The 22,281-nt window shown below is 42.4% G+C and overlaps 1 protein-coding gene across 1 annotated transcript in view; it reads left to right on the forward strand.

The window, feature by feature from the left end:
- Positions 1 to 3,253: 3,253 nt before the first annotated feature.
- The window catches only part of WWP2 (WW domain containing E3 ubiquitin protein ligase 2), a 41,896-nt gene continuing 22,868 nt past the window's right edge, over positions 3,254 to 22,281 (forward strand). Inside the window, exons 1-6 of the mRNA XM_069966119.1 lie at positions 3,254 to 3,311; positions 6,383 to 6,454; positions 13,937 to 14,059; positions 14,143 to 14,200; positions 17,983 to 18,071; positions 20,621 to 20,813. Of these exons, the coding sequence (XP_069822220.1) occupies positions 6,394 to 6,454; positions 13,937 to 14,059; positions 14,143 to 14,200; positions 17,983 to 18,071; positions 20,621 to 20,813 (524 nt within the window). The 5' untranslated portion in view covers positions 3,254 to 3,311; positions 6,383 to 6,393. The remainder of the gene's footprint in view (positions 3,312 to 6,382; positions 6,455 to 13,936; positions 14,060 to 14,142; positions 14,201 to 17,982; positions 18,072 to 20,620; positions 20,814 to 22,281) is intronic.

Below are 22,281 nucleotides of genomic sequence, written 5' to 3' on the forward strand. Positions count from 1 at the left end.
GCTGGGCCTTAACTGGCATCATCCATGTTGACTACTGCTCTGCCTGCCCTTGTTTTTTTTTTAATTATTTGTATAGCGCACACAGATTCCGCAGAGCTTCACATATCTGTATGTTTTTGGGTGTGGGAGGAAACCGGAGTACCCGGAGGAAATCCACGCAAACATGGAGAACATACGAACTTTTTGCAGATGTTGTCCTTGGTCGTCTTTGAACCCAGGACTCCAGCGCTGCAAGGCTACAGTGCTAACCACTGAGCCACCGTGCTGACCTTGCCTCCATGTTGGCTACTGCTGGGCCTTTACTGGCATCCATGTTGACTACTGCTGACTACTGTGGTGCCTGCCCTTGCCTCCATGTTGGCTACTGCTAGGCCTTAACTGGCATCCATGTTGACTACTGTTGACTACTGGTGTGCCTGCCCTTGCCTCCATGTTGGCTACTGCTGATCCTGCCTGGCCTCCATGTTAACTACTGTTGCTCCTGCCTGGCCTCCATGTTGGTTACTGTTGCTCCTGCCTGGCCTCCATGTTGGTTACTGTTGTTCCTGCCTGGCCTCCATGTTGGCTACTGCTGATCCCGGCAGTTCTCTGTGTGCTCAATGCCATGCAGTGTTTGGCCTAATTTTGGGGAGGCTCACTTTCTTCCTCACTCACTTTTAATGGTTATCTGTAAGCTCACTGCCATGCTAGGTCTGGTATAATTTTTGGAAGGCTGACTGGCTACCGCTTCTACCTTGTTCACTCTGTCCTCACCGCTATGCTGTGTCAGGCTGAATTTTTAGGTTATTCATGATAAGCTACCTCTGTTTTAATGGTTCCCTGTGTTCTCAATGCCATGCTGTGTCAGGCTGAGTTTTTGGGTGGTCCCTATGCCTACCTCTGTTTTAACCAGGCTGTTGCACAGAATTAGGCATAATGGTGCCATTAGGCAGCCTCAGAGGCATGCATACATGCTGCCCCTGCTGTTTCCTGTCCATTTCCGTTGTGTTTCCATCAATTTCTGAGGTTGACAGGTTTTCAAACGACCTTCTCTCTACCGAAGTCCCCTCAAAAAATGCTCGAGTCTCCTATTGACTTCAATGGGGTTCCTTACTCGAAATGAGCACTCGAGTATCGGGAAATACTCGGCTTGAGTAACGAGTACCCGAGCATTTTAGTACTCGCTCATCACTAATAGGGAGCCATTCAACGTCTGCAGCTGTTGGAAGTTAAAGTGACTGTACCACCAGGCCCAGGCAAAAGCACTGGAGGTGGGCCGACCCACCCTTAGTGGGAGTAAACCCTAGCCCCTCTATGATAGGGTTCCATTGATTCTAATGGAGTCACGTCATGGAGGGGCTGGGGTTTCTTCCCACTAAGGGTGGGTAGGCCCCCCTCCAGTGCTTCAGCCTGGGCCTGGTGGTACAGTCACTTTAAATGCTGAGTGTTCGGGTTCGGATAATGTTGCTGAATCCAAACATTTTAAAAGATCTGCTCAACACTACTTCTGACATACATGACAAACAAGTCTATAGACTGCTGTGGCGCCGATATATGACATAAAATGGAGATTTTGGTTTACAGAGCATTCGGAAAGTCTTCACACCTTATACTATAACAAAAAAAAAAGTTTCCCCACATGATTCCGCACCCATAATAATTAAGTGAAATTAGAGATGTTAAAAAAACCTTGCTAATTTATTGAAAAAGAAAACTAAAATCTTGCATTGACATAACTATCCAGACCCTTTTCTTGAATCTCCAGTCTTCTTAGGTATGATGCCACAAGGTTTGGACACCTGGATTAAAGTGACTGTACCACCAGGCCCAGGCTGAAGCACTGGAGGCGGGCTGACCCACCCTTAGTGGGAAGAAACTCCAGCCCCTCCATGACGTGACTCTATTAGAATCAGTGGAACCCTATCATAGAGGGCCTAGGGTTTCCTCCCACTAAGGGTGGGTCGGCCCGCCTCCAGTGCTTCAGCCTGGGCCTGGTGGTACAGTCCCTTTAAGGGATTTTTTGCCATTCTTCTCCACAGATCCTCTCCAGCCCTGTCAGGTTGGATAGAAAAAGTAAGTGGATGCCATTATGAGAGCTTTCCAGAGATGTTTGATTGGAATCAGGTCAGGGCTCTGGCCATTCCCAGAGTTGTCCCTAAGCCAAGCCTGTGTTATCTTGGCACTCTAAATCAGGTTTCCCTAAAGTGTGACTGTGTTTTCATTTTTTTTTTTTTTGCAGAAATTATTAGTCCAGGTGATTTTAAGAAACTTTAATTGGGTTTATTAGGCAAATATGCCATTATCTGCATTCAAAAAGACTTTCCCCAGGTCCCCTCCCCTTGTACTTTGCTTCTCACTCCAGTAGCCTTCAGCACCACTCATCCGGCACCCGTCTGCCAGCTCTCCCCCACCCCATCCCAGGCGGCCGCTGCTTCTCCCCGCCGCTACGAGAAGCTCCTCCTGCTTGCACCATCTCCCCGGGACCTTTTACTGGCCTCCAATGCTGGAGCAAGGGTGCTGGCAGCCAAAAGAAGATTCAGGGGTGGGGGACTGCTGCAGGGAGAAGGAGGCTTCCCTGAGCAGGAGCAGGCTGGGGGCGCTGTTGCTATTGGGCGGGTGCACAGGGCTGCCCTGACACCAGTGATGGTATTATCCCAGGGGATGGCACCACTACTGTGCCAGGGGCAGTAAAAAGTATGCCAGTGAGTTCTGGAGTACCCCTTTAAAGGAGAATTCTGGTAAAAAAAACTATTTTAAAGTATATTATTGTCCAACAAAAGTTATACAAATTACCAATAGACACTTATTACGGTAAATGCATTTACTACTGCACAAAGTCTTCAATTTCTTGCAAAAATGGTGACGTCAAGTTTTTCCTCAACCCTGAGTCTCCCTGTGCCAGACACTGATGCCCCCACATCATGATGCTGCCACCTTTTCACGTGCTGCATAAATGTTTTTCATAATGGGAGTAAAGGAGCAACATATAAAAATGTACTGTGTACAACCATACACACCCAGTGTTCATTTCATACACCGAACAGGTGCTGCAGATCCAGAATATACACATCTCACATTGATGGTCCGCCAATGAGAAGCAAAATTACTCTATATACCTCAAAAATACCTACTCTATACCCTACAGACCAATGGGCAATATAACTAACAAGAAACTGAAGGAGACGGGTGACTTCCGCCCCAACCAACATGGCCGCGCTGAGCTACAGGCTATTGGCTGTATTTCCGGTTCAATGTACACTCACTTCCGGGTCAACTGACGAAGCCGATGGTCACATGATCGAAAGTCCAGGAGGCGGAAGTAAAGAAGACAGGTAATGTCAACAGAGGCTGAAAAGGGGGTTAATTGCCAATTAAAGGTTAAAGGGGTGCACGGTGACCAGATATGGAGAGAGACGGGTGCAGGAACCAAGTTAAGCGAGATAGGTGGGAATTTTGTTTAGAGTCGTGACCAGGGTCTGGACATCCACTTCATGTTTCATAGTGTGGTACTGCTAGTCCCAGCATATATTATCACTGAGATCAGCGATCCCCAGCCGGTGGCTCTCCAGCTTGTGCAAAACCACAAAACCCTAGCAACAATTGGAGAGCCTCAGCTTGGGGAGCACTGACCTAGAGCATTACCAGGATTGCTGGGAGTTATAGTCCCACAGCAGCTCTCAGTCTGGGCTATAGCATGGGAGATCGGGCTGTTACATGGATGGCATCCATGTATTGTGATGTGGCTTCCTGTGAGATGTGTGTGTATACAGCCCCATAGATGGGATTACATCTCATGTTTTTAAAGCACAATACAATGATATTAGTGGTGTAATAGTGGGATACATCACACAGGAAGCCATGGTCCCACATCTGTTCAGAGTTAGAGTCGCAGACACAACAACCATGGGGGAGATTTATCAAACATGGTGTAAAGTGACACTGGCTCAGTTGCCCCTAGCAACCAATCAGATTCCACCTTTTATTTTCCAAAGAGTCTGTGAGGAATGAAAGGTGGAATCTGATTGGTTGCTAGGGGCAACTGAGCCAGTTTTACTTTACCAGTTTGATAAATCTCCCCCCATGTGTATAAAATCTGAAAACCCAGTCAGTTTTTACTCTGCCACATTTTGTAGATTATGGTGCAGTTCTGCAGCACTGAAAAGCCCAAAGAAAAAATGGGACAAATATACCAGTGGTTTTAAAGGTCTCCCATTGATTTTTATATCAGAGAACTGCACTGCTTCCTGGTGGAACCTCACTAAAGAAGCCATAGCATTTCCTTTTTAGGGGGATAAAAGCATACAAAAATCATACAGAAGGCTCTTACTGAAATCTATGCGAAGTGGTTTTCAAGCTAAAACAGCATGAGTTTTGAGGAGAAAGAAAGGATGTTTTTTTTCCTTCAAAACCCACACTGATTAAGTCCATGTCAGCTTTCTCTCAGGGTAACATGGCAGCTGTAAAGGTGTACCTGCTATCACCTATGGAGGATGATATTCCCATCACAGATACCTACCTTATGTCATCAGATCCCCACCTATCTCACAAACAGGGACAAAATTGTTACCAGAATGAATGGTGTGCACTGTGTGTATGCGGCCAGAGCTTTATTCATTCTCTATTGGGCCTCAGAGTTTCTCAGCTCTCAGAAATGTTTGGTGGCCACATAGTAAATTTATTGCTGGCCACATACGTGTAGCACGCGCCATTCATTCTGGTGACAGTTTTGTCCCCATCTTTGGAAACAGCGAGGAGGCCCAGTGTTCGGAAAGTAGTAAAAAGTAGATTTTTCGATTATGTGAAGAGATACATGACCACAGCATTCTGTCTGTGTAACTTACCACGGAGCGACAACTAGTGCAGTTTCACTTTGTGAGGACCCATCCCTGCTGTAGAGCAGGGATGGGGAACCGTGGCTATCTAGTTGTTGCAAAACTACAATTCTCATTATGCCTGGACAGCCAAAGCTTTAGCTTGGCTGTCCAGGTATGATGGGAATTGTAGTTTTGCAAAAGCTGGAGGGATGCAGGTTCCACATCCCTGCTGTAGAGGGTACAATGGTAGAAGTCACACCTCGGTTCCAAATACCCTTTAGTCATATAAGGAGACGGCAGTATATTATAGGGTAGGTGAGGGGCCATGGTACAGATTTTGCACTGGGCTCCCTCATTACACGATTCCTTATTTGCCAGCTTTCTGGACTGATGGAAGTGGGGTTACCTGTAGGTAAATTAAGTTGTCCAATTGTAGTTATATTGGGTAAAAGACCATTGGCTGGTTCACAGTCATCTCTTGAATATGGCCGATGTCCCTGTGGTATATTATGTATTCTGCCATGTCAGCAATCATTCTGCGGCCTCTCTTGTGCTCCTCCCTGAAGGAATAACGAAGAAGATTTATTGAAATTAGTGCAGGGGAGAAGTTGCTCCTCTGTTTATTTTGTCACTGTCATTAAAAATACTTTTGACACATCAAAAGTTTTGATCAGTCAGTGACTGAGTGTTTAGACCCCCAAGTAATCAGGAGAAAGAGTCGGGAGATTTCTCGCTTTGTGTATTCCTCTCTCACATGAAGAGATGGCAGTGTAATGAATGTCTATGGGGCACATCTCTTGAGTGGCAGCATTACAGTCCCCCCAGCTTGTACTACTGAACGGTTAGGGTCTGAGTGTCCTCTCTGACATATCGAAAGTTTGTAATGGTGACGTGTACACTTTAAATCTCCTTTAGTATCTTATGTAATAGCAATGTATACAAGTCATTGAATTCGTACATATGTGTATTCATGCTGGGTTCCTAATTGTAAAGTCTCATGCTGCATTTACACGGAACGATTATCGTTTGAATTTTCGCAATAATGATCGCATTTGAGCGATAATCGTTCCGTGTAAACACAGCAAATGAACAAGCCATGAGCGAAAAATCGTTCATTTTGACCTTTCAACATGTTCTCAAATCGTCGTTCATCGTTCGCTAAAAATTCGCAGATCGTTTCGTGTAAACAGTCTTTCAAAGATTCACCCTATGTAAAAGATGGGCTTAAATGATCTTAAAAACGATCGCATTAACGATTTTTCTTACAAATTTTCTTACGATTTTTCTAACAATTTATTAGTCTAAATGCTGATCGTTATAAAACCCAAATCGTTGCTTCAAAATTGTTAAACGATCGATTGGGCGAATTATCGCTCCGTGTAAACGTAGCATCAGAGAAGGAGCTGATGACAGACAGATGTGGTCTGATAGGTCTGAGTCATAATCTGGATGTTGTATGTATTTCTTTTTCATGCCTATTTGAGGAAATGTCATCACTTTACATTTGAAACTGTCTGGTATGATGTTGGACATCTGTTCAAATGAATATAACATAATCCTTCTATGTTCTATTCTCTTTAATCTTGCAGGGAGTTGTAACATGGCATCTGCAGGCTCAGGACAGGCAAATGATGGCCAGAAATTGCACCTTAATCTCAAAGGTAAGGTTATCATTGACCAAGGTATGATAGAAAGGTACATTGGTTCCTATCAATGGCCATAGTCTTGGCAGGGTTCAGATTGATTCTGGCAATTGCAGATAAGTATGGCTCCAATGCTCCCAGTCATGGTAACTCAAAACACTACTACTACATCACTGGATTGAAAGAACAGATGACTGGAGTAATTTGTTGCTGTTATCAACAAGCTTGCATCAGAGACCCCTATAATGCAGGGAGACAGTTTTTCCACAAGAGATACAGATGCATTAAATATACAATACCTTGTGTACAGACAACAGAATGCAAATCACCAGCAGTGCTCTATGAGTCAGCAGGGAGATTTTCTGTGAGACTGCAGAATTGTGAATGAAGCCCTGCAGTATAATACAGACTTAAACTCAGGATCAACACATACATAATAGTAATATGTATCAGCACATACATAATATAGTAAAATGGCACTCATTTTCTAAAAGGAAGGACACGTTGGCTATGGAAAGCTGACTAAATGACTCTGACAATATTGTTTTACTGCCACGTCTAGTGACTGATTCATCCTTATTTTAGAGATTGTGTCACTCATGGCCCAGGGCTATTCTGAAAATAGGAACAAGTGTGACTGGAGCTGTATTTAAAGGGAACCAATCACACTGTAACATGCTGTTACAGCTTTAAATACGTCCCTATATGCCCCCAGCACTGTTCCCAGACATATAGGTAATCGCTTTGAGCTTTATTTACATGTTCTAAAAAACTACTTTGTAAAACTCACCCATCTAGTCATGTGGGCGGTCCAGTGCTCCTAAGTAGTCACAGCTGGCAGGAAATCTTGCCGCCAATTATGCTTCCCTGGTAGCATTGGCGTATAGGAGCCGGCAGTGTCACACAAGGGTGCTGCCAGGGAGGTGTGACTACTTAGGAGCTCTGGACCACTCATATGACTAGATAGGTTAGTTTTACAAAGTAGTTTTTTGGGATATATTGGTAATGCTCGCAGCATTTACTTATATGTCTGGGAACAGGGCTAGGGAGCATATAGGGATGTATTTAGAGCTGTAACAGTGTTTTTAGCGTGATTGGTTCCCTTTTAATTGATTTCACCCATGTGATGTTCAGATAGGGGAAATAATAAAAGCACTTTATATGTAAGATTTGATGGGTATCTTTCTATCAAATCTATTAGAACCACCCGAAGCTCCAATTTAAACCTACTTACTTCCCATTTTCAGAGGCCAAATGATAACCAATAGCTGACCTTGTGATGAGACCTCTATCTACTTGATGTTGATAGCATATCCTAATGGTGCGTTTACACAGACAGATTTATCTGACAGATTTTGGAAACCAAAGCCAGGAATGGATTTGAAAAGAGGAGAAATCTCAGTCTTTCCTTTATGACCCGTTCCCTGTTTATGGTCTGTCCTGGCTTTGGCTTCAAAAGTCTGTCACATAAATCTGCCTGTGTAAATGCACCATAACAGTGCACTATCAAGGTTTGAATTGTAACATCTCCTTTAACCCCTTAACGACAAAGGGCGTATATTTACGCCCTGTTGTCGGTAAGGGCGTTCAGAAGGGGGCTGCACGGCGACCCCGCTCTGAACCACTGCGATCCCGGGTGCCGCATGTAGCCCGGGACCACAGCTATTAGCGGGCACGGTCCGATCGCCGTGCCCGCTAATCAGGTAATCAGATGCAGCTGTCAAATTACCGTATGCAGCCGTTCCCTGGTGTCTAGTGGCGGAGATCTCTGCAGCAGCCGCAAGCAAACGAGTGCCGATCTCATTGATCTATGCTGCATATCTATGCAGCATAGATCTCAATGAGAGATCAGTGTGCTTATACTAGAAGTCCCCCAGGGGGCTTCTAGTATTAGTGTAAAAGTAAAAAAAAATAAAAAATGATGTTTTCAATCAAAAGCCCCCTCCCCTAATAAAAGTCTGAATCACCCCCCATTTCCCATGTAATAATTAAACATAAATAAATAAATAAACATTTTGCTATTGCCGCGGAACATATATAACAAGTCAGTTTTACCCTTACACACTGCATATGCTAGCAGTGTGTCTCCAATGTTGTTAGAACAAATCCATTAAAGGCAGCCTGTCAGTCTTTGTGCACTACACTATGATGTATACTGCCCCATCTCAGGGCAGCATAAAGTAGTGTAAAAGACCCTGTTTCTAGCACCATGTCACTTAGTGCTTTTGCATTATTCATTTCATAAAACCACAGTTCCTCAGCTGCAGAGTGAGCTGAGCACACTAGTCCTGTCAGTGATGTGCGTGAGATCTATAGTCCTCGATATTCACGCGCTCTGGTATCCTTCCTAATCTACTCTGCTGAGATTTCTATCTGGGCACAGGTAACATAGGTTCATGCTCAGTATTTTTGTTAGTATTTGGTCCGTAATTTTAGCCAAAACCATTTTGGGCCTATTCCTGGATTTGAATAAAAATAGTGACTACAATACCAAATGTTAACCAGGGCTTCCACATAGGCATCTGCAGTGCATTCTGAACACCATGGAAATCATATGCTCAGTTGCCCCCAATAGCACATGATGTTGGTATTATCAGGGCGGTAAAAACGCATATGTGGCAACCAAGTCTAATAAGGAAAGCTGTCAATTACTGGCAGCTGGGCAGGGTAGCCCACATCTCATGAATACATTGGACTCCTGCCTTACAGCACTGACCTTAGGGGGCCTTTACACAGAGATTTATCTAACAGATTTTTGAAGCCAAAGCAAGGAACAGACTATAAACAGGCAACAGGTCATAAAAGAAAGACTGAGATTTCTCCTCTTTTCAAATCCATTCAATTTGTCTGTGTAAAGGTACCCTTATACAGGCTCCATTTACACTACTGTTAGGGGCTCAGTTTATGGGCTGCATTGGTAGCTCCATTAGATTTGACTGGGAGGAAAAACACAGCATGCTGTTATTCCTTTTAAAAGATGGACCCCCTGGTAGAACCTGACAGGTATTGATGGTCAGTGGGGTCTGTCGGGCTTAGTTGTTATGCGACATCTCTGGATGTGGTATCATGGTTTCTGTTATAATTATTAACAGAGCCCATACTGTGAGTTCTGTATATTGACACATACATGACCAACCTCTGAATTCGCTGTGTCTGTGCTTGCTCTTAGAATGGGGCTGACAGGATCCCTGTAAAATGGGAGATGCTGGTTTTGCCAAGGAAAGCTGCAGCCGGTCCACATAAATACAGCATTGCAGTTTGGCTGTACAGGTGAATGGCTGTCCTTGTAATACATGAATGCCTTCAGTTCACCAGAGCGGGATCCTAAGTAGGGCTCCTCCCTGTCCTTTTGGGACAACCTGTATAAAACTCTTTAGAAAATTGAGGTATATTACTTTGTACTGGTAATGCACACATTTAGGGAAAAGAGCCCTAGTCTGGAATACATCCATTGTACCTTGTTATGTTAGGACACAGGCAGCCTGTAATAGTAGAAGGGGATGACACATACTGGGGTTACAGACTGGCACACTGGAACCTGTTCATGGCTGAATATTCAGGCTTAAACATTCGCTTATACACTGCACGTTTTGTTCATCATGAAGCTAGATATTGTATGGCTCTGGAGCCTCTTCCCTGTACAGTCACACAATAGTGGCTTGTGTTGGCCCTCTCCAGGTAGCCTGAGGTTACTGCAGTGAGTCAGCCAGGGACACACAGCGTTCACAGGCTCATGTAACAATCCTCAGCTAGATAGATCTGGTGGGGGGGATTATAGTTGTTTAAAGGGTGGCTTGCCAGAGGTGATAATGACATCTCCGCGGGGAGGGTGCAGGATTCATGTCACACTCTTCCATTCCCGGCTGGTTTCAGCAGCTGAAAGATTTTCAGTGGTAATTCATTAATCACTGGTGAAACTGCAGCTTTCTTGGCTCTTCTGCAAAAGTCTCATTGTTGGATTTCTCCAGTCTCATAGATCAGTGAAGGGCAAGGGCAACCCAGAGTTATTAAGAATTACAAAAGTGAACAGTCAAGCACATGGTGTAAACTGTAGGGTCCAAAGGCCCCGAACACTTTGTTATTCCATTGTGCAACCTAAAAAATGTTATTGGGCTTTCTGATTTGGGTGTGTCCAGGATCATGTTGTAAGTGCACTTCTCAGTGATCTGACCCCTTACAATTACTACCCAGGCCATATAGGTGGCTTCTTGTACTTGTGCTACAGTGATTTGGTCTGACAAATGCAGCTGACAAAGCACACCGCTAGTTCTACAGCCCCATGAAGTACCTGGTCCTTTACGTGGGGCTTCTGCATTTGAGTGTTGACCCTGGAAAGTGATAGTCTAGCACATGTTTTCATTGCAGGATTGGCAATACAGAATGTTACAAAGTCATAATGGAATACAGGACAGAGCTAGTTTGCCAGAAAATTCCCCAGTAATCCGTAGAATAGAGAAGAAATCAGGCGATACCTTTTAGAAGCTGAGTATATTTAATTGTAAGCTTTTGGGACATGATGTTAAAGGAGAAGTCCGGTGAAAATTTTTATTAAAGTATTGTATCGCCCTCCAAAAGTTATACAAATTACCAATATACACTTATTACGGGAAATGCTTATAAAATGCTTTTTTCCCTGCACTTACTACTGCATCAAGACTTCACTTCCTGGATAAAATGGTGATGTCACGACCTGACTCCCAGAGCTGTGCGGGCTGTGGCTGCTGGAGAGGATGATGGCAGGGGGACACTGAGGGACACAGGGCACTGGAGGGACACTTAGCATCCCTCTGCCATCATCCTTTTCAGCAGCCACAACCCCGCCTTGATGCAGTAGTAAGTGCAGGGAAAAAAGCACTTTATGTGCATTTCCTGTAATAAGTGTATATTGGGGATTTGTATAACTTTTGGAGGGCAATACAATACTTTAAAAAAATAAAATTCGCCTAACTTTAAGACATCATGTCTGATGAAGGGAGCTAGACCCCCGAAATCTTACAATCAAATATGCTCAGTTAGCCTCTAAAAGGTATCGCCTGATCTCTTCTCTATTCTACTGATTTCTATGGCTAACAAGGTACAACAATACTTCCGGTATTCCGTCATTCTTCAGGAATTTGTTGTCATGGCTATAGATATTGGACCCCTAAAAAAAGTGAGAGACAAATGCTATTTCACCAGCTCCACCATAGTACTACAACTCCCAGTAAGTCAGCTAATGAAGACCTATACAAAGAATCTGTGTTTGAGATGGCAGGGTTGGGCCCGGCGGGCGGTATTGTGCTTGTGTAGATGGATTTATATGGGGATTGATTCCCAGCCTCACTGGGTTGTGCACACTTGAGGGTTATACGCCTGCAGGGAGCTCTCACTTGCACTCTGCCATCTGCATGTTTGGGTGGTGCGAATAATCCTCTAGGATATAAAGTGTTTTACAAGCTTCTTAGGGTATTTCCATAATGTTGACATTTTGAACCAGACACAGGAAGAAAGGGGGCAGCACTGAAAGTGGGAGATCGCTGCAGGCGTCATAAGTGTCAGCTTAGTGTATAGACTGCTGGGTCATTGCTGCGTCTCAGTATTTCAGCAGTCACCCAACTTCTAGTTGTATTTTGAGTTGCCACCCCTAAATTGTGAGCCATGAAGGGGATCCAGGGCCATGAAAGGGATGTTTTTCTTTGCATCCCCCATAGCCGGTTAGCCCCTCCCAGGTAAAGATGTAATTGGCGTTCATTCATTGTACAGCTCTGCTCTACACAGAGCACTGATCTAGTGGTTACAGAGCACTGCTGTGTGTTTAGGAGGGGGCATAGAATACCCCTCTGTGTCCTGCACCCCCCTCTACTGCCTGTGTTTATTTAACTTTAGAGACAGAGAGGTGTGTGTGAGGGGAGGCTGGGGAGGGGTTAATTCCCCCAATTTGATACACCTTGTAAAAGCAGGGGAGCCCGCTTAGAGCAGACCAACTTCCTCCAAGTCATTAGTGTCATTAGTGGAGGGGGGCATAACGCCTCACAATGAGTTCTGTGTGTGCAACTCCTGGAGAAAGAACCATTCACAGCCATGTGGTACACCCCAAAACGGCTTACAATGCAGGCACTATGCACCTATACCATTATCTGTCTGCATACGTCTCGATGCAAACCCCTTCACATGAAACCTCAGCAGTGTGCACATAGCATTCACACACACCACGGTGTACTGTCACATGAATGACATGCTGCACATTTTGGAAACATCTAGGGATCACCTATACGTTTTCCACATAAACTGTTTTTGGCATCACATTTCAAGGAACAGTGCAGATATAGGGCAGTGGTGGAGAAGCCCATGTGGGTGGCATTAGGAAACAGTCTTGTGTACACCCATACAGAGCTATTATTTCTTACAGCTGATAGTTCAGAGATAAAGGTCCTGGACTTCAGGCTGCTGGAGGCTCATGTGTAAATCTCATCAGGTTTGCTATAGTGAATACAACACTAGTAATTCAGTAGGGTCTGTCTTGTGATAGAGGTCATACAACTCATCTAGCACTGCATCACATCATTTGTTATAAGTGATGTAAGCCATGACGCGAATGTGAACAGGGGCCTAATTATTTTTACATAAACGTAAATATTGTAACAAACTAGAAGCACAGGAAAGAGATCTGTGCTACTAATGCATTTTGCGTATACAAGATTGTCTAGACTAGATATAATCCAAGGTAAAACACGTCTGCACCTGTTTTTAGATGTACACAAGAATGCTTCTTTTTATGACCAGCATCCTAAAACTGGTGAGAAATGGGGATATTCAGAAAATGCTGTATTTCTGAAAACTGTCATAGAAAGTGGTATATTTGTGGATAAGCTACATTTGTGCATACAAATGTTACTTTAGCATGGCTCAGTGGGAGAGGTGAGGGCCACAACATTTACAAAAGAAATGATGTCAATTTATAGCTGAAATCTACATCAACCAAATTTTTCAAAGAGGTTGTACCAACAATAGAACTCCTATCCATAGAGACCGCAATCTCATGCCCCTCACAATGGAGCTATGCCTTTATGAGGCCACAAATTTGGTGCATCTTGCACCAGTGCATTTTACATGTAGATCGACTTAAAGGGGCATTCTCATTAGTTAAACTTTTGTTAGGTGTTAGAAAATATAAACCTACAAAAATGATGGAAAAACACAGACTCTGTGCAGATGTTACTGTAGTCTTCTTCCAGGGTGAGGGGAAGGTGTGTGTGTGTGTGGGTGGGGTGGGGGGTCAACACCCTAGGAAAGCCCTTTATTTTACTTTTTACCAAGATGTCCATGGCAAAGTATATTAAAAAGAGTTTTTCTGAATATGGTGGCTTAATAATAATTATACACAATCATGGTGGATGCTGCGGATGTTGGTGATCTCTAGAAGCTGCTGTAACCCCTTACTACATGTGCATGTATTTATTTTCAGAGCATAAAACTGCCAGACTAAAACTCTGTGACATATGCTTGTGCTCTGATTTTCAGTGAAAAATACCCCACTGCTACTAAACATACAGACCCCTGCAGAGCACACTGGCAGCCTGGAGAGCAGAGGGGACACTGACTGGGGGAAGCCATGTGTGGAGCCCGGATCACCTACTGAGGATGGTGAGTGCTGAACACATGGAAATGAATCACAGCACTTGTTAATCTCCATTACCCTCTGACCATGTCTGGTTTTTCCCTTACAGAAGCCGCAGAATCTGAGATGATATTTGAGAATGGTCACTTCGCTCTAGACAAAGTCAGGTTTGTACACCCACTTATATGTATATCACTACGTACATTGTATGGCCTCGTATCAGAATGACTGTATTGTAGGAACAGCAGCAACATAGAGATTTTTTCAGTCATTGGATATTTGCATAGTAGACATTTAACCATTTCAGCACTCTTTTCCTTTGCAGCATAACTGTTTCCATTCACTGACATCAAACATTGTGAAGGTTGTCAGCAATTAATACACAAAGTATTAACTTAATATAATATATAATATATTGTAATTGATCTGTATAGATATAAAATCTGCAGGATTGTACATAAAGAGGCACCTTGCACATATTGCACTGTCTAGGATGAGTAGATGCTGCAGTATATGCTCTGCCAAAGGTAAGGCACTGTTACATGAAATGGCTAAATTCACTGTCTTACAGGCTAGCAGCCACATCCACTGCATTAAAGGTGATGTGCAGCTTTTTTCCGTGAGGTCATTTCAGTGAAGGTGGCAGCTGCCTGGGAGGCAGTAATATGCTTTGCATTTTTCGTGCTCAAGTTGTTTATTCAGACAGTTTAGGACTCTGTAGTGATGTTATATGCTTTAGCACTGCTCCTGCCTCTTCACACATCACTAGTTCCTATAGTAAAGGTGTTCTTATAATATAATAAAGTTCCATTGGTCTAGATATCCATCTTATCTGTTATCCTGATGACAATTTGCTGATGTGATTGTGGCTCTTGGTCTATACCAGTGCTTCTCAAACTGTGAGGCGCCCCCTAGTTGTTGGTGAGGCCCAGCTGGGGAACCAGTTTTCACAAATTAACTATGATCTGCACAGTACTTTACAGTACTCTATTTTAGCAATATTATTAATATATCTTGTACGAATTTATTAGTATATAGAGCTTGGGAGACGGGTGAAAGGTAGCCCTAGCCTTATTTTCAGCTTTTAAGTAGACTTTCACCACAGATAGTGAGGCCCTGGCATCCTCTTGTTCAGTCTGGTGAGGCCTAGGCATTGCCTTGGTCTGATGGGTGAGGCTCCAGTAGAAAAAGTTTGAGAAGCACTGGTCTATACAGTCACGTGTGAAGAATGCTTTCCAACAATCCAAACATGGTGGTCTTGTGCAGGTCTGTTTGTCAGAACTGTACAGCATACATGTTTACTAACTGCCTCATAACATTCAGCAAAAAAACAAATCCCCAAATTGAAAGATTATAATCCTACACAAAAATACAAAATCATAAAAGAAAAATCAAAAAAGGTTAAAAAAAAACTAATTTTTATTAGACACAATTAGCAAAAAAAAGCACTCCAAAGAAAAATTGGAGCAAAAAAACAAAACAAGGCTAGGTAAACACAAAACAAACAAGCAAAAAAGACTGTTGCCTTACACACAATACAGAACAGGACTCACATGGTGCACAACCCCATTATAAGGAAATAGTGATTATTGCATTGAAAGGTGGTTGCAGCAAAAAAGTGTGTAGACTAGCGCTGTCACTGGGGTGTTACATCATGGAAACAATGCCAGATGTACTAACAAAATCCTACTGCATATTTAGGAAGCCATCAAACTACTAATAGAGTAACAATAGATATCAAAACTACTACTAATAAAGAATAACAGTGGTCCAAGGGTAACACCCTAGAGAAAAATTACTGTATGGAATAAAGAAGACGGCATATAAACATGGCGTATGTTTTCGCTGCCATGTGCAGCTTCTTGTGTGTCCTCCCCCCTGTGTCCTCCTGTCATCTTTGGGTCCTGATCGGACACTGGGAGGACATCGGGGTTGTGCAGAAAGGTAAGAATAGGCCATATGTTATGTTCTCCCTAAGGGCAGCAACATATTAAAAGTTTAATTTGATCGGAATACCCCTTTTAAAGCCTCAAATATGCCAGATACCAAGACCACTGTGGGACTGATGGTGCCAAAAGAAAATTTTTCATATCTGTTAGTATACCTTTCTATACGCTCTTCTTATAAGAAACATATACACAGCAGTATGCTTTTTTATTGTTGTCATATGGGTGAATTGTGTACAGTGTACATGCTGAGTGTACAGCTTGAGGCTATGTTCACACTGCGTATGAGTCTGGCCGCATTTTGTACGCCGCCATACATGTGCGGCTGCAACTACGGGCGTGTGAAAAATAGACATGCGGCCGGATGCGTACGAACCGCGAACATACTTCCGTAGTACAGTTATGCTTCCCTAGCTTGTTTCGAAGCGATCTAAAACAGGTCATTTACTTGGAAATCTTGGCCCAGCCCAATAAAACTCACAGAACCTTTTGGATCCAAAAATCAAGTTCAATTTGGCTGAAATAAGTACCTCGTACGGGACCGCATGGAAATCCACGGCCGTGAGTTGGAACATTTACGTCCTCAAACAATGGTCTTGTTCATTTTTCATGGCGCCGCATACGATCCAGCCGTAAGCTCATACGTAGTGTGCATTGTGCGGGCGTATATCGTATACTTTCAAGCGAACGCATCAACCTCAAAACTACGTGCGTATATTCGCGGTTCGCATTACTGCCGGAAACATACGCAGTGTGAACATAGCCTAAAAGCAATGTGAACATAACCAAGCGCAGAAAATAAAATTCTTCTGCACTGCAGATGTCGAACACTATACTACAGTCTACTATTACTACAAAGCAAATCATGTTTTTTTAACTTCATAGAATGAATAGCTTTATGTAATATACTGGAAACCCAGTTTTCTCATTTTTTCCTAGCGAGCATGGCATTGGTTTCTTTTCTTGGGCTGAGCAGATATTTATATGTCATTTATAAAAATGCCATCACTTTTTCCATTGCCCCTCAGGTAATTTGATCTATTTTATTTTTTCGTCTGCTCACTGTAGCGTAGTCTTTGTCTCCAGGAACTGGGGCTCACCCTCTTGTCTTGTCCTCTCCTTTATTTCACACTGCACTGTAGAATGTCTCATAGGATTGTATCTGTGTGTTGCTACTGATGGGATCATTGTTTCTTTCACCTACTTACTAAGAATTTCTTGAGAATCCACCCAAGACCCAGGGAACAGTAATTACAAGTGAGACAACCATCGAGTATATACTCCTAGTAGCTTCTCTGTGTCCTGAATCAAGGTTTAATGACATATTGTAAATTCTGGACACTTTAACAGAAATGATGTTGGTTATACATGGTCATACTACAGGATGATATGGTTAGGTGCTTTTTATCCTACATTTTACATCTACATTTGCCATATTAATTGGAAATCACCTAGCACATATGGCAATCATCAATAGGCCCCCATTACCTGACTTAGGCCAGAAGCTTGTCCTTTTGGCCTCTATTCAGCTGGCTTCTGTTTATTTGCTGGATAGACTAGCACAGACCTCTGTGTTATTACATACACCAGGGTTATACTGTGTGCTATACTTTTTTTTTATTTTTTAACATGGCAGTCCCCCAATGTATACCACTGCTGTAAGGTATGTGTTCTCAGGTCAGTAATGGTTATGCATTTCTGGAAAGGGTGCCTCTTGTCTGTGGGCTGTGTTTGATCTTGCAGCTCCCCATCCCCATCACAGTGCACTGCTTAGTACTCCGGTTTCAGCAGATAAATCAGCAGAACAAGCTTTGGGAAAAATTCGAGCCTGCAAGGACTTCTGGGAGATTTTTGCTTTAATTGCAGAATAATTGCAATTACAGCTTAGATTGCTGGCTGTAAGTTTTTAGTGTAAAAAATGTTGTTTTCTTTTACAGTTCTTTATGTGAAGTTCATTTCAGTCAATGTTAAAAGCATATTTCTATATTATTATTAACACACAGGGACTACAGTTCTCATCCTCCAGCAACAGAGAACGGTTCTAGACAGCCAGTTAAAAGCCAGACTGATACAAATGACGTCCCTGTGATTGGTAAGTGTTACAATCTGCAATAACAGTATGGACCAAAAAGACGGTTTACGGTCATTGTACAGGTGTCATCAACCCCCTCCTATATACACCAGCAGCACAGATCTCTTGTCCTGATATTTTGGTACAGTGTATCAGTGTAGGTAAAATGTAATTGACAGAAGATTGGATTGCTTTGCTTAAAGAGGATTATATGGACTAGACCTAAACAACATGTTTTAGGTCTTGAGAGTTGTTTCCTCCAATTAATGGGAATGTCCGCTTTCAGTGACAGAAGGCATAGGCTTTGAAAACTATAGGGATATAAAATACTAAGTACAGTGGTGCCTTGGATTACGAGCATAATTTGTTCCGGGTCCATGCTTGTAATCCAAATCCACTCTTAAACCACATTTTTCCATAAGAAATCATAGAAATGCAGACAATTGGTTCCACACCCCAAAAATAATGATTTTTTTTTTTCTGAATACCATGTAACACAAATTAAACAAACATTCAGAAACAGCAGAATATGTGATATTATAAGTTACTGTACAGTAATGGAGAGGATGGGAAACACAAGGACTGACAGACACTGCCGGGGGCATTAAGGAATGAGCAGGACATATGTGGGCACAGTATAGCAGCACTCTCTGTCCGGGGAGAGAGGGGTTACAGCTATGAAGGGATTACCTCCACAGTCCTGTCCCCTGATGTAAGTCCCAGCCTGAAGAGGATCTGCTAGGATTTGGATGTGAGGGAGACTTCCTGGGTCAGAGTACAGGGCTGTAGACCCAGCTATGCAGACCGTCCCCCTCCCACCCAGTACAGGGAGCTCTTAAACCAAAGCAATACTCTTAAACCAAGTCACGATTTTTAAAAACTGTGAACTCTTAAACCAAAACGTTCATAAACCAAAACGCTCTTAAACCAAGGTACCACTGTATATTAGAAAGTTGCCGAATTTTTCATTATATATTGAGTAAACTTTACTTACCTAAAACTACTTATTTCCATCTCAGCTAATATAATTAAACATGTGACCCCCTTTAGAGGTCCTATTACACGTAGTGATCATCATTTAAAGATTCACTATAATGATCGATCGCTAGTTAAAACTAACGATTTTGTAGCAAATGATTTTGAGGTTATTACATTCACCAATTACTGTTATGAGCGATTGTTTTTACGTCGTTATATGGTCGCTAATGGTTCCTCAGGACAGCCCACACAACATGTTTTATCGGTAAACGACCTATTACACCAACAGATATGAGAACGATCGGCAAACTACAAACGATAATTTTCCAACATGTTGAGAGACAAAAGTGAAAGTTTTTTCCGTTCGTCGTTTGCCAGGTGTTTTTACATGGACAGATTATAACTCATTTTCGATCGTTATAGTGAACTTTGAAACGATAATCGCTCTGTGTAATATGGCCTTTAGTTTAATATTTTGCCGAATACATTTATTTAGCAAACTTGTCTTCTTTTCCTGATATGCTGCTCTCGTTGTCTAGGTTACCAACCAACAGTCTGCTCTAAAAGCAGTTCTCTCACTGGGGTATAAAAAGCTATAATGTTAATGTATAGGCATATAGTGTATATATACTGTATAATATATATACCAGCCAGACCACTGCTTTTAGAGCAGAGTGGTGGTCGGTAACCTAGACAACGAGCTGTCAACTATATGAGAGAAAGTAGGCATATCAGGAGAAGGATAAATAATATATTTGCAAAAATTCTTAACTTGCTGAGCCCTACAAATAAAACCATACAATGGTCCCTCAACATACAATATTATGTATAATCTATTTTTTATTAACAACTCTTAGGATATACAAACATGTTGTATGGAAGAATACAGCAAATACAAGCCAATACAAACTACCCCTAAGAGAGGTCTGATTTTACAATAATAGACAAAGATGTCACCGCATAGCACATCATATACATGTACAATATAACATACGATAGTGACTGGTTCTGGGAGGACAATTGTATGTTGAAGCCATTATGTTAAGATCGTAACTCTATAGAAAACTTTTAATTTGTTCTGAGGCCCCTATAATATCACATCAAAGTGAGAAAACATTAAGATGTAAAGAAAAATAAGCATATAACTAGTATGAATAAAGCAAGTATTTATATACAACAGTCAGAAGAAGCTACTGGAGACTGTAAATTACTTTCTATGTAGAGGACTGGGGCATTTTCAGGGTTCTGTACAGATCACAGAAGGTCCTCACCTGGTGCCCAAAGGAGCAGCTCATCCTGGGGCAGGTAAAGAGCAGCACAGGGCATGTAGTACCACACTGTACTATACTGTGAGAGGCGCCACTGCATGTACTTCACTAATACTGGGGTTTTACCTGTATAATGAAGACATTTATTTGGTTTTCATCTAGCTAGTCCAGAAAGGAACATTGTATGTTGGAAATACTGTCATCTGAGCCCATTGTAAGTTGAGGGAGCACTGTATTAGTTAAGATGGGAATATCCCTTCAAAGGATCTGATTTCATAATCAATCAGCATCTAAATTGTAGTTTTATTATGTTTATCTTTACAGTAAATGGCGATCATGACCACACATCTGGGTCAAACACTGTGACCTCTATAGGAAGCACCTTGACAAGCAGCATCATCAGTTCTACACCTTCCCCTGGCTTAGGGTTACCACCTGGGGCAATCGTAGAGTCATCCGAGAACAACTCATTGCTTTCAAGTGCTGCCACCCCATCATCAGACGGTTTGCCATCTGGGTAAGAAGGGAGAATTAGTTGTGATGTACAGGATTGTAATTCTGCCAGACTTAATGTGAGCAGGAGACTGCACTATACAGAGGTTTGGTGGAGTTTAACCAGCCATGAATGCTTCATTATGTATTTACGTGAAAGGCGTCTTTCTCCTGACACAGAGCCAGCCTGTTTGTGTTCCTAGGACAATCCTGTCCAGTCACACTCACACCTCACTGGAGATGGGGGCAACTTTGTCTGATCTCAATTCCTATACATTCCTCTACAGTGCTGCACACCACTGTCCTTGTTTTGTGGTTATATGTACTGTTAATGCCTGGATACGCTTCCCTTTAAAACCCACCATTTAAAGACATACTGTATATTAGAAGGAAAACCACCAGGTTAACTAGTTCCCCACCAGTGACCAATAAAGCAAATACGGAATATAAAGTACAGAAGACGGATAAAGTTTTTGTCACACTGAAATATCGGTTTTAAGCAATGTTCACACCATGTAAATGAGTGGGAAAACTATGGCTGTAGTTTTCAGCATCAATTCATTTACATTACTTTCAATAGAACAACGGCCATTGTCGCGCACCCTATGCAGCACACAGTCGTTGTTCTTCCATGCAGTACAAATAATTGACATGTCTGGCTGTTGTTGGGAAACAGCGGCCATAAATAATTTGCAGTTCACACACTGTGTCGCTGTCATGAAGGTTGTACTGTATATGGAAATCCAGACACACCCATACAGGTGGCAGGTTACAATGGGCTTTAAATAAAAAACATGCTAAACAGCGGCCATTGTTACACATAGTGTGAACATAGCCTTACCTTATTTATAGTTTCCTTACCCCAGAAATTACTTTCCAATACTCTTGCCTAGCCATACCTTGTCTGCTAGTCACTGGGGTACCATGTCACCTCATATAGTCTGGGACCTGTTGTATTGCACTACTTACTGACTTCACTGCTTCATTTTTAAGGGTGAGATAACCCACTTTAAAGGGGGTTTCCCACCACAGATATCCCCTTTAACATGTAAACAAAAAGGTTATAACCTCCATTAAAATTAGCTGTTTGTTTGCTTGATCAAAAGATCGTTTAATAAGTGAGTTGAATGTTGAAGCTGGTTGCCTGCATCGGCCACTAAAGTTAAATATTACATGGCTACGATTCAGATAAATTGTTTTTAATTCAGGTCACTTGTAACTGGTCACTGCTCTCCAAATAGGGGACCCCCCCATGTTGCTGTGTTATAATAAAGCATATCGACAGACTTTTGTTATCCTGATGGAACAATCCATTTAATAATAAATTGTATAACTTTATTTACAATTATGGTACTTATACACTAGTCTCTACTCAATAGAGCAAGTATATGTTTATCGGTTGTCAGTGAGCTCTGACCTCAGGGGGCGCTACTGACAAATGCTGTTTGTTTATGTAAGTAGTGGCAACTCTCTGGACAAAATGTATTTGTGGA

Source organism: Dendropsophus ebraccatus, chromosome 4, assembly GCF_027789765.1.
Source record: "Dendropsophus ebraccatus isolate aDenEbr1 chromosome 4, aDenEbr1.pat, whole genome shotgun sequence".
NCBI classification, from domain to species: domain Eukaryota; kingdom Metazoa; phylum Chordata; class Amphibia; order Anura; family Hylidae; genus Dendropsophus; species Dendropsophus ebraccatus.